The sequence below is a fragment of the Fundulus heteroclitus genome, chromosome 16 (genome assembly GCF_011125445.2).
Source record: "Fundulus heteroclitus isolate FHET01 chromosome 16, MU-UCD_Fhet_4.1, whole genome shotgun sequence".
NCBI classification, from domain to species: domain Eukaryota; kingdom Metazoa; phylum Chordata; class Actinopteri; order Cyprinodontiformes; family Fundulidae; genus Fundulus; species Fundulus heteroclitus.
Window position 1 is genome coordinate 17,476,194 of NC_046376.1, and position 12,784 is coordinate 17,488,977.

The 12,784-nt window shown below is 42.4% G+C and overlaps 1 protein-coding gene across 6 annotated transcripts in view; it reads right to left on the reverse strand.

The window, feature by feature from the left end:
• Window positions 1-628: 628 nt before the first annotated feature.
• si:ch211-114m9.1 (rho GTPase-activating protein 44) overlaps window positions 629-12,784 on the reverse strand; it is a 34,874-nt gene continuing 22,718 nt past the window's right edge. Inside the window, exons 14-23 of one of the 6 annotated variants that reach the window (XM_036147938.1) lie at window positions 12,625-12,738; window positions 12,451-12,542; window positions 11,479-11,665; window positions 10,674-10,691; window positions 10,364-10,552; window positions 8,778-9,290; window positions 5,648-5,793; window positions 5,176-5,562; window positions 4,453-4,504; window positions 2,507-2,589 (exon numbers count right to left, since the gene is read on the reverse strand). In XM_036147938.1, the coding sequence (XP_036003831.1) occupies window positions 4,497-4,504; window positions 5,176-5,562; window positions 5,648-5,793; window positions 8,778-9,290; window positions 10,364-10,552; window positions 10,674-10,691; window positions 11,479-11,665; window positions 12,451-12,542; window positions 12,625-12,738 (1,654 nt within the window). In that variant the 3' untranslated portion in view covers window positions 2,507-2,589; window positions 4,453-4,496. Of the gene's footprint in view, window positions 5,563-5,647; window positions 5,794-8,777; window positions 9,291-10,363; window positions 10,553-10,673; window positions 10,692-11,478; window positions 11,666-12,450; window positions 12,543-12,624; window positions 12,739-12,784 lie in introns of all 6 variants that reach the window. The other 5 variants (XM_012871061.3, XM_036147937.1, XR_004932937.1 and 2 more) reach the window with 5 other exon arrangements.

Genomic DNA, 12,784 nt, shown 5'->3' on the forward strand with positions numbered 1-12,784 from the left:
ACAACTGAAGGCCTCAGAGGTTTATTACAGAACATTAGTGACCAAACAACATTATGAAGATCAAGGAACACAGAAGACATGTCGAGGATGAATTAGCGGAGAAGCATCAAAGCCTGTTTAATATTTTATCCAAAAATGTCAACAATATGGCATGGAGAGCATTAACCAGAGAAGCAGCCTGGAGGCCAATGGTTAACTCTGGAGGAGCTGCAGTGATCCATTGCTCAGCTTGCAGAATCTGTTTACAGGACAACCTTTTATCTGGTGTAATTTAATCCGGTCTGTATAATCTGATTGAATTCGACTTTGGAAAGTGCCTTGAGATGACATGTGTCATGAATTGGCGCTATATAAATACAATTAAACTGAATAGGTGAGTTTTACAGATCTGGCTTCAATGGAAGAGTGGCAAGATTGTCAGATTGTAAAAAAAAAAAAAGAAAACGGCAAACAAACAAAAGAGTTTTCCTGTGCAGCGTGCCACAAGCCATGAAAGGAAAGACAACGTACATGAAAAAGGGTGCACAGGTCAGAATGCACTAAAGTGTTACCCATAATCCCCCTTTGCAAAATTCTATGCGAGTAGAATATTCTATGAAAATCATGACCCTGAACATACAATCTCCACTGCGGAGTATGGTGGGGACAGGACAGGGTGGAGGGTCAGAGTTGACCACATACATTGGAAAGATTTATATCAAAGTGTATTCATATGTTAAACTAACCTGGAGCTAAATCTAATAAAAGAAATGGTGGCAAGGCTTGAAAACTTGCTATGTGATATAATATGAAAAAGTTCAATGTATAGTAAAGCTTCTGGGAAGGCACTGCATGATTGTCTTGGGTTAAAATAAATACAATTAGCCAAAGTGTTTTCTTTTTCAATTTAAAGTTGTCCTAATTTTAATTTTGGCCCATGATTAAACCAACTCTCTGGAAAGGGCCGGAGTGTTTCGCGAATTTCAAATTGTATATGGAGATGAACTTCAACAACATCTGCTTTTAGGTAGAGGAAGCATAAGCCGTTAGTGTGCCATCAGTAGAGCTCAAACGGGACTGAAGACCTCAGATGAGTTGTAGCGGACGGGAGATTTTTCCCCGTCTGCTGCAGCATCGCGTTAACCTGCCGTTCAAGTGAGAGAAACGATATGAATCTACAGTACACCTGTTCATTGTGTGCAGGGACAAAATATAACATCGACATTTTTATCAAGTCATTTTCTACACGATAAATATCAGCACATATATTAATATTATTATATGTTCCAGATATGTATTATACATATTCTCTTCCTTTCAATTTTATATACATAAGCCTATGTACAGTCTTTGTATTTACACTCAGGGGTCAAAGGTCACTGAACCTGAAGCACTTGAAACAAAGTTTAAGAGAGAGAATCACACAAACATAAAGGCAGTGTAGTCTTCCGTCCATCATCATCAAGCTGCAGCATCCTAACAGACATGGGCTCAGAATTTACTCTCCGAGGTAAAAAACAAAAATAAAACTTAACACTTAGAAAATAAAGCAAACCCCCTTAGGGGAGTTAATCTGAAGCAGATTAATCACATGGGTTTGTCATGCAAAAAAACATCATGGTGCTTTCTACGAAAACTGACCGACGGGTGCAAGTAGAAAAAAGCTTGAATTTCAATAACATTCTTCTTATATGCTGGTACGATGTCAAGTGAGTTTTAAGTGAGTTTTACCAATACATGTGTAAATGTCCAACAAAGACCTATTTTTTTTTCTCCAGGAGAAGTAAAAATGAAGAGACTCTATTAAAACTAAGTTAAATGTTTCTTCCTGCATGCAAAGCCTGTCTTAAAGGGCCCCAGCATGTTCCTAACGTGTGCAAAGTTGAATACCCTGTGAGCCCCGCTCTCACTCTGCGTTTCAACCTGAGGATGAGATTTGCTTCAAACCATGCCAGTCTCCGCAAAAAAGCAAAAAGAAGAAACTTGCACAACTTGTGAACGTCATATTGCAATTTGATTGCATGTTCTTATAAGGCAAAACAAAACAAACAAAACAAATACAAGAACAAGATAAACATAAAGCACTGCACCAAGAAAAAAAAAGTAAAGCAAATAAGCAAAAAATAAATCAGTGATAAAAATAGCTTTTGATGTAATATGTATCTATTTTCCAGTCTTTTCTCTTAAAGGCAACAGTTCATCCACTATGGCATTTTGGTGTTTTTTTTTTCTTTTGTTTTGTTTCTGTAGTCACATAAACGTAAAATCGAGCAGCTGAGAAGGATGAGTTTCTTTGCAGCCTGTAGCAGATGTGAGGGAAGATTCATGTCCTGGTTTCAGGTGGGCACTGGTGAGGCCAGTCGGTGTTAACTTCAGAACCTCAGGCCCTGGGGTCGACAGTTCAATGCATGTACCACCACTGGGATGCTGGTAAATGATGCCTCGGGGTCATAGGTCATAGAATGGTGCTCTGGGGCTCCTCGTCAGGCACAGCGTCCCCCTCTGGAGAGTCTGCCACTGCCAGGGACCTCCTGCAGGGGGCACCGCTGAACTCATCGATGAGGCTGTCCAGATTGACATTGATGGAGGGGATTTCATAATTGAAGATATCTAATGGTGAGCATGATGGGGGGGAAAGGTGAGTGTGAAGAGCAGAACAGTGGAAATGGTATTTATGAGTGACAAAAGGAGGAAAGGGGAAGGCATATGGGTGATGACAATGATGTAAAAATGGAAGAGAGCAGAAGTAATATTAAAGCCTTTTCATGAACTCATAGTGAGTGGCACATGATGTTTGACCAAATTAAAGAAACAAGTAAATTATATGTGCTTCACATTCTACACAGGGATGTTTTCAGTTTAAAATCAACCAGGGCAAACGACTAGTTTTGCACAGTGCCAAAAGTATTCATGCCCCCAATTGTCCCACATTTTGTCACATTACAACCAGAAACTTCAGCGCACTGCAGTACACACAAAGCAATACATCATTGTGAAGTGGGAAGGAAAGAATATCAAGATTTTTAAACTGTTTATATATAAATATCTGAAAAGTGTGCCGTGTCTTTGTATTCTGCCGCCTAACTTTGATACTAGTGCAACCAACTGTTTCAAGACATTTAGTTTGTAAATTGTGTGCAATTTCATCTCAGTATAAATCCAGCTGTTCTGTGATGGCCTAAGAGGGTTTATTGGAGAACATTAATGAACAAACTATATCATAAAGACAATGGAAAACGCCCAAGCGGTAGCCACACTATGCTATGGGAAAGCTTTTCTTCAACAGGGACAGAAAGCCGGCCGGAGTTGATAGGGCGATGTATAGATGGAAATCCTGGAAAAAGGCTTGCTAGAGACTGAGGTGGAGGTTCACCCTCCAGCAAGGCAACAGCCCTGAAAATACAGCCATACTACAATGAAAGGGTTTAGAAGAAACCATATTCATGGGTTAGAATGGCTAGACCAAATTCAATCAAGAATCTGTTAAAACACTTGAAAACCACTGTCCTCCATCCAATCAAACTGAGCTTGAGTTACTTTTGCACTATTTGGATTTTATTTATAAAGGATTCCTAAAACCCCGTCCTTTTCCTTCCAGCTGAGAATTATGCACTGCTTTCTGCTGTTCTTTTACACACAATCTGAATTAGACACGTCAAAGGTTTCTGGCTGGAACATGATAAAATGTGAAAATGGGTTCAAGGGACGATAATACTGTAAGGAACAGCATGTCACAGCTTTTGGAAAGTTGTAAAGAACAGCGACACATTTTTCTTGTCAGAAAACAAAAATCCAACGACACATTGACACACTAGATGTCTACAACACCGGCCAAAACACAGAGGCGACAAGATGTGTGTGTGTGTGTGTGTGTGTGCGTAGGAAAATGTCACCAAGACACCAAGTGGCTTAAAGTAACAATGGATTCTCATGAATTCTGCTCCGACTATTTGCAGAAACTGCCGCTAATCTGTTGTGTTGCACCGTTTACTGGAAGCCACACGTCCAAACATACTGATGACTATTCCTGTGTAGGAATGAGGTGGAGCGTGGTAAGAGAAAGCAGAGGTTACAAAAAGCAATGAACCTGCCGAGGAGAAGAGTAGGGGGGTTACCTGAAGACCCCTGAGAAGAGTGGCGGGGGGGGGGGGGGTTGTCTGCTGGCATGGGACGAGGAAATAAAAAAGGTACAGAAAGGGGGGGTGGGGGGCTGCTTTTGGATGAACCTTTGTAAGCGATGGTAACTGCAATGTGAGCTCAGTGTGGTGCACTCTGGGAAATCCTTAAGCCATGCATCACTGGTTGAACAACAAAGTGCAAAGATACAATATTGCTGCTAAGAGGGTAATATATGATCTGATTAAGAGCAAGGGGTGAGTGTTGGAGGCAGGCTGCAGGAAAACCCAGAGGCATCCACACTTCGAGGCCAGGCAGTGAGATGGAGTGCATGGGGCGAGGGGCGGTCTGGCTTACCCTAAAAGTCCCCCTCACATTTAGCCCACACTGAATCCCTGGCCTCACACAGCTGCAAAGTACACAATAGTAGCAAGGGGGGGGATAAGAGAATGATAAATATAACAAAGTAAAAAAAAAAAAAAGACTGGTATATATTAAGAAAACACCTCATCATCAGAACATAATACTGTAAATGTAACGTGGGGTTCTCTGGCTATGTTTCGGCGTCTGCTCACAGGGAGAGACGCTTGCCTTGTGCGAACTGTGTAAGCCTCTGACCTACCACTGCCACATGGGGGGTGGGAGGGGGGTGGGGGGTCTGGGCGACACAGATAAACAGAGAGCACGTGATGAATCTAATGGCAAACTTCCATACAAGCAGGACGAGCTATGCTGTTCTGATGTTTCCACACGTTACCCAGAAACATCATCACATAACACAAGCAATTAAATACATAGGTGAGGAGCTCTGCTCGCTACACAGGAAGAAAAAAATACTAATATTCACATTGCATCATTCTCTGGTGTCAGTATCTAAGAGGCCACTTTGTTTTTCATTCAGATATTCGTTAGGGAGGAGTTGTTTAAGGGGGACAGGGGTGGTCTGCGTCTACTGTCCTAAAGGGTCCTACACTCGTCCACCGTCTCCATTGGACAGAGCCACAGCGAGTCTTAGGGAGGGCCGCTGCAGCCCCACCTGTGGCGGCGGTGGGGGGGTTGTTTCCAATGGCTGGTGTTTACCTGTAGACATGCTCTCTCCAGGAGACAGTCCATCCAGGAGGCCCTGCTCCAGAGGCTGAGGCACTGGAGCCATGGGTGGGGGCGCTGGGGGTGGCTGAGGAGGGGGCAGGCTCGGTCTCTGCCTGGGTTTGGGGGCGGGCCGCGACTTGGTAAGCGTCCCGGACAGGGAGGGCGGAGATGATAGGGAGTGGGTTGGCCCGAGTGGAGTCTGCCCGGGGGAGGATGGAGGTACTTGCCCTGGAGGACAGGTCAGTCCGTAAGGGGAAGGGGTGCTGGGAGGTGTAGGGGACAGGCTTACAGGGGACGGCTGACCTGTGGACTGGTCAGATATCCCTCCGGACTGGCCGTAAGGGACCTTGGGAGGCACGGGGGCCAACTTCTTGGAACCTGCAAACATAGAGAAAATGTTCGTTAATCTGAACGTCTCAGAATAAATGATTTCTAGCGAGCTTACAGCAACAGAAGCAGTGACCTTTGCGCAGGGTGTGTGGACTGTGCTCAGTGGAGTGGGGGGACTGGCTGCTGCTCTGAGGGCTACAGCTGGGGGGCACTGTTGGAGTTGCCACTTGGATGCCTTTGTGCCCAATCACTGGGGAAAGCTCTTTACTCTTTAGTGAACTGAAAGATAGGCAGACATTATTGTGTGTACCAAAATGGAAACATAAATTAACAAAACAAAACAAAAAAAAAAAAAAACAGAGAAAATGGACAGTTTGGTTTATGTTAACTCAACACAACAACAGCTATAACCACCATCATCACCATCACTTGTGACAGATAAATTACGCTCTTACCAAGATTAAATATGTGTTCTGAAACCCACAGTATATGGAGAACAAAAGCATAACCACTAACAGTTAAGAAATGTGACAGTCATAAGATTTAGGAGATGTTTAAAAAAAATAAATACTTAAAAATTCTAAAAGCCTCAAAAATAGTTTTCCTAGTCCTGCATAGTTGTGAAATCTTCCATAAATGTGTATAAAGTCAGTCAATAAAAAAGGATGATAAAGTGTGAATTTCCCTTCTCACAGGACACCTACGAGGACTTGTGTAAATAATTTTGTGAAATTTGGCAGTAAAGCCCATCTGCATTGTGAATTCATAAGATTTTCTTGTGAAACCTCAAAATCAAAATGGTTCATTAAAAAAAAAAAAAAGAAGTTAAACGTAGTGCACACCCCTTAATACAACAGATAATTTCTCTGGAAGGAGAAAACATTTTATTTTTATTTTATAACCGTATAGACAGGAAATACATGTTAGTAATTAACTTTTTCTTCACTCACGTTATAAATCTCTTGCTTGCCCATTTAACACTTATGTCAAAACCTTTTTCCATGCAGGCCAGGATTTTTTTTCTTTGACGTGCTCTACAATAAACTTAGCATGCAATATATTAACGAAAACAGCAGAGCAGTCACATTTTTGTAAAAAACTGAAAAAAAATTGCAAAATCTGTTAATCATTGTTCAGCCAAAACACAAAAAGGTTCACGGCCACTTGAATTTAAAAGAAAGGCATAAGATTTTTTTTTTTTACTTTTTTCGGTCAATTGTTTTTTATTTTCATGATTTAGATTCTCTTCCCCCTCTGTTGTCACGCTGAGTGACAATAGCAAAAATTGCTGTTTTTAATAAGAGGGTATGAAATTATTTGCTTTGTATTAAGTCAGTGAATATTTTGATCTTGTTTACCATGAACTGAAAATAAAAGCAGCCAATATAGTGTGTGGTCATAGAATAATTAGTCTGCAATGTCCAAAAAAAAAAAAAAAAAAAAAAAAAAAAAATCATTAAGACAGTTGCAAATGGCTGGACTTAGGTCTTAGATTTTCAAAGTATATTGGTGTTCAACAAAATATGAGACAGAATGTGGGGTTAATTATAAACGTGTCATTGTTATTTAAATGGCTGGAAGTAAAATACAGACATGTAGCCTTCATCCGAGACTGTTTTTTTTTAAATTAGGATGGAAGGGACAATACAGCATCAACTTCAAAGTTAGGATCTCATCGAAAATGTAAAGAAATATTCTTATTACATATGTGTTGACTTTAGTTTTATTTCAGACACCGTAAATCAAAAGCAAGTTTTGTCTCATTATTACTTCAGCTTTTTCTGCAGTGCGATTTAGATCAAAACACCGAATAGGATACATACTAACAAACGGAATAAAGTTGATCAGACAGGTTGTGAAATTGAAAGTCAATTGTTCCTGCATCTACAGTCTAAACAAATATAAGAAGAATCCCCGAATAGTAGTTAACTATCGATAGAAGTTAGATAGTAGATAGATAGCCCATTCTAAAAAAAAGTGAAACTAAATTATAGGCCAAGCGTATTATTTTGTATATCTAGTGTTCTCAACCTTTACAATGGCATTTGTAGTAAAAAAGGGACTGTACTGGTTGCTGTGCTCACCAGACAGAGAGCAACCTTCTTCAGTGTCAGCAAATTATTAGCATGAAGTCTAATAAACTATGTGATGAGCCAAATTACTATGAAGTCATTTAAAAAAAAGAAAGAGTAAACACGATTGATTTAGCATAGCACTATAGAATTAAAAAAATCCCCGTACAAGATTCATCTCAAGAAGTGAGTTTATTGAAGGTGTTAACTATATGTGTAGAGTTACATATATGTGAAAAAAAACATACCACTGTCCTGGTAAAACTATAAAAATATCAGTCTCTCTCAAGAAAAACAGGTTTTGTGGCTTTTGGAACATCACTGATCAGAAGTTCTAATAGGTATGCAATCACAATCTTGTTTTAACTAAATAATACTAACAAAATTTGCCTTTTTTAAAAAGACCCTTAAAGCTCTTGAGTTTTAGGCATGTAGATTGCATTGCCTTGATTTCAGTGTCACCTCTGCATTGGCAAAATCCTGTTCTTAAAAAAACTTGGATCTGTATAATTTAGAGCATAAAAACATAATCAAGATTTTCTAAATTAATATGTTTTAGAAGATGAAAAAATATGATTGTATCTGTTTTCTATGTGGGTTGTTTGTGTTGCAGCTCAAAAATGAATTCAGTCACCAACCACAACAAACCTTCACCTTTCTTGGGACATTGGTCACATTTTGGTTGTACAAGTTTTATCGTTATTTCCGTACTGACTTGAGCTGAACAGGTTTTGTCACAATGACTCACACTCTGTGTTGGCAGAACCAACAAAAGAATGAGTTAGGAAAAGGAGCAACGCGATCCTCAGAGTTAAAAATAAAAGTTTCGCTCTGAAAGACGCTCCTGCTCTATGAAGCCAGTCTATCTATTTTAATTGGGCACCTAAAACTATGTGATACGAGAAGCCGCAACAATACTTAAAAACAGGTTATGGGTAAGTCGGTTAAAACTTGCTGCAATAGCATAAATCAAAAACAATCACATAGTATTTGAGCAGTGGTTGCTGGGGTACCCCACTTCACAGATGTTTTCAGATAACCCGAACGTCAAAGAATCAAAGGTCAACTGAAAGGGGAGGGGTTAAAAAAAAGAAGAAGCAAAAAGCAGATATGAGCCAGCGAACTAGAAGAGAAAAAAACAGCCGGCACGCTAAGATGCACCCACAGTGGCCGCAGAAGTGTTGTATTTACCTAGTCAGCCTGGGGGGTCCTCTCTCTCGGGCACATGGACAGGCAGCCCACGGCGGGGGCGGGGGAGCGGACGACGGGAGGCTAGGGAGGTTGCTGTGACTCTGGTCATGGCGGGTTAGTAGCAGGGGGGTTTTGACATAGAGTGGGGAAGCGTTAGTGTCGGGCGGAGGGGCTTGTGACATGTCCCCTGGCGGGCTGTGCTTGGGGAAGTGCAGACAGCTAGGTTTGGGGTTCGAATTGATGTCGAGTGAGGAGGAGGAGGAAGAGGAAGAGGAGGAAGGGGGCGGGGCGGGGGGAGTGAAGCCAGACCAGCGCATTGGGGGTGGGGGCGAGACTGGGGGCTGAGACTCGGGACCTGGCGCCACGGGTCGGGCGAAGGGCGGGGGTTTGGGGTAAAAGTGGTGGGGGGCAGAGTGGCACGAGGAGGAGGGGTAAGGAGGGGGCGGTCGGTCCTCCCCTGGGGTCGGGTGGGCATAAGAGGTGTCTGGCCGATTGAGCAACACGATGTCTGAGCTGTAGATATTAAGAGAATAGACAGCACAAATAAAACAGCTCTAATGGTTGAACAGGGAATCGCACTGGAGAAATAAAGAATAGGAAAGCCGTTGCCATGATTCGGTGTTAGTCGGTCCGGAGCCAAAAGCATTTTAGGCAAAGGGTACGGCGCCAGCCTTAGGACACAGCCAGCCCAGTTCAAAGTGCAAATACAAAGACAAGCACGAAGAAAAAGCGGGAAAAAAATAATGTTTTATTTGCAACGGAAAAAAAGAATACAGCGTGGAAGACCTCTTCTGTGATCACCTTGTGTCTGCACACTGCAGAGAGCTCTGAGGATCTTTTGTGAGCCCAAGCGCTCGTCCGCAGCTCACAATATTATCAAGTCGATCTCCTCACTGCTGGAAATGGAAACCTGAATTTGTCCTATGTGACTCGTTTGCATCCCAGGTCCTGCAGTCAGCCCAGGGCAGTGTGAAACAGACACAAAACCCTTTCAAGGGCTGAAAGAGCCACGGGGAATGAGGGTAAAGCAAGCCAAGCCAGAAGCCATATTATCTCGTCTGCCACACGGGCGGACAAAAGTGACTGCGAGTTGATTATTCATGTGTTTGTAGGTGATAATGAAGGTTCGTAAATGTGAAATCAGTGTGTAAAAAGAGAAATGAATAAAAATAAGATGAACTGCAACCTAAAAAAAAAAAAAAAAAAAAAAAGCCAAGGCAATACTGAGATACAGGATATTTTAACATGCTTGCGAGGAACCGACAAATTAAAGCTTAGCGCCATTTACACAGATGAAAACTCATCACAGCATTTGGACAAAAAAAAAGAAAAAAAAAAGAAATGTTACACAGTCACAGCAAAGAAGTGAAGCGAACACTCAACAATGTAGAGTGTGAAATGGAACAGAATTAGACCCAAACATCTTGGCGACGTCGCAAATTAATGGAAAGATGGGCAACACATCCTCTCATCTGAGAATGCTGGTGGTGGTGGTGGTGGTGGTGATGATGGTGGTGGTGACGGTAAGAATGACCAGGTGCGAAGATGTGCGCGACAAGGGGACCCGCGTCCTTACAGTGACTTACCAAACCCTTTCTCCAAGCGGCGGCGTGGTGGAGGGAGAGGTGGCGAGCTCTCCGGGCTGCTCGGGGATGAGAGCGTCGGCGGGGGAGCCTGGTCCCTGCATGCCGGGAGGCGTGGAGGAAGCCTTGCGCGTCAGCGTGGATGAACCCTTGCGAGACACCCAGGAGGTATCCATCACTCGGACGCCCATGCTGGCGAGAGACACGTGTCCAGAGTTACGCGCGGCGGTAGAGAAGGCGACGTGAATTTAGTGAAGAGACGGGGGGCAAGATGGGAGGGGAAAGAAGTGGGAAAAACGGAATGACACGGTACCTTTGTATCTTCCTAATGCTGCGTTAGTAGGGGAGATAAGAGGCAAAAAGGGATATGAGGTCATAAGTGATGCAGATATGGCTCACCATACAGGATTATGAGAGAGGAAGACGAGATACACTCTGGAGGGGAACAAGGAGAGGGGCTGTTCAGGAGGTGAGAGGAGGGTTTTGGCACCATTGCACCATTATGGAGCATGCGGATATTTTTCAAAGACACACATTTCTTGAAATGCAGTAAAACGAATTATTGCTGTGTTTCAGCATCTAACACTGCAACTGTTTTACTAACTTGATTTCTTATTTCTCATCATTTTTTTTCTTTCTTTTTCCACTGGCAGAGTGAATGAGTCAGGCCAGGTGACTCACTGGCCAGACTGTGAAGGAGGAGCTCGGCGTGGGAGGATAAGCAGATAAGTCAAGAAAAATATTTCCCGCGAGAAAAAAAAAAAAAAAAGAAAAAAAGAGAAAAGAAATAACTAGCAGCTCTCCATCAGAGGCTTGTTGCTATAGAGACAATGATACGCAGCGCAATTTGGAGCCCTGTTGTTGATGAATCCTGAGAATACGGGGGTGTATTTCTATGCAGGGGAATGATAAGTGGGAGGCTCATCTCTCAGTCTCCTTTCGAGGTTTCTGACACACGGGGCAAGAATCTCAGATCTTCCAAATGTTTTCTGAATGCTTCCCTACTTAAACACATTGAATCAATGTGAAATACCTGAAAAGTGATGTGGCTGAGAAGAAAGGAAGAGAAAGAGATGTAAAGAGAGCGAGAGGTGGGGCGACAGAAAGTGGCACCCTACCCGTCTTTCTTGTAAAACTCCAGCATCATGTTGTCGGTGGCCACACTCAGCGGGCGTCGGCTCTGGTCGTGCTGCTGCTGCTTGCGTTCTGACTGGTCCAGCTCCGGCGAGGGCATCGAGCTGTAGTTGGAGTTGTGGTTGGTGTGAATCGGGCTCCCGTAGCAGCCCGTCAGGTTGAATTCAATCTCTGCGGCAGGAACAAGACATCGACAAACTGTGATACAGGACTACGTTAAAGCATTCAAATCCATTAAACTTTATCAAAACCACAAATTTAAATATATTTTATTCAGATTTTATAGACTAGACCAACACAAAGTATTACATAACTGCAAAGTAGAAGGAAATGGATACTTTTCCTTTATTTTTTTTTGACAAATAGAGTTCTAAAAAGGCATGCTGTGCATTTGCATTCAGTTAGTATTCAGAACAGAGTTTCCTCGCAATTACAGCTGCAAGTCTTTTGAGGTATGACTCTACCAGCTTTAAACATGTGGAGACATTTTTTCTACTGCAAAATCGCTCAAGCTTAGTCAGGTTGGATGTGGAGCAAATGCAAACAGAAATTTTCTATTCTTCCAAAGGATTCCCCATTGGATCTGGACTTTGACTAGGACACTAACACAGCTCTGGCAGTATGTTTAGGGACTGGGGATTGAAAAGCATCCCAGATGAGATTTTGATAGAAGTATGTACAATGTAATGCAAATACGATGCAAAAAATGGTTGGGTTGGCACTGTGAATTGTCTAATTTTTTGCTCCTGCAGAGGCGCTGTGTCTGACACATCTAAGTATTGATAGATTTTACTCATGTTCATACAGTAGTACCCATAAGAGAATAGGGCAATGCAATAAGTACACACTGTCTTCACCAAGATGATCCAATGACCCAGTACGGCTGCAACGATACAAACTATGTCCCCTAAAGTCACTGTAATGCTGCCTCCTGTACATATTAATGTAATTCTGACCTCCAGGGAAGAACCAATCAGCATGCTGGATAATCGGCTCAATGATGCCGACGATCTGCAGAGAAACAGTGGTCATCATCTCCGTCATGTTCCTAGATGGAGGAAATGGCGACTTGTTAGCGTATAAATCAAACCCAACATTTGGTAAATCAGGGATGCATTAGGAATACATACGGTTCTGTTTGTGTCCACAGCAAGTTGGGTCCAAGGACAATGGCCATGTTACCAGGAGTCATTTTGTTCGAGTCCTGATATTCACTCAGCTTGGCTAAAAATTTGACAAGATATCTGCAGGGTTGGACAAAATAGTCTATTTTTAAAGTGACATAATCCA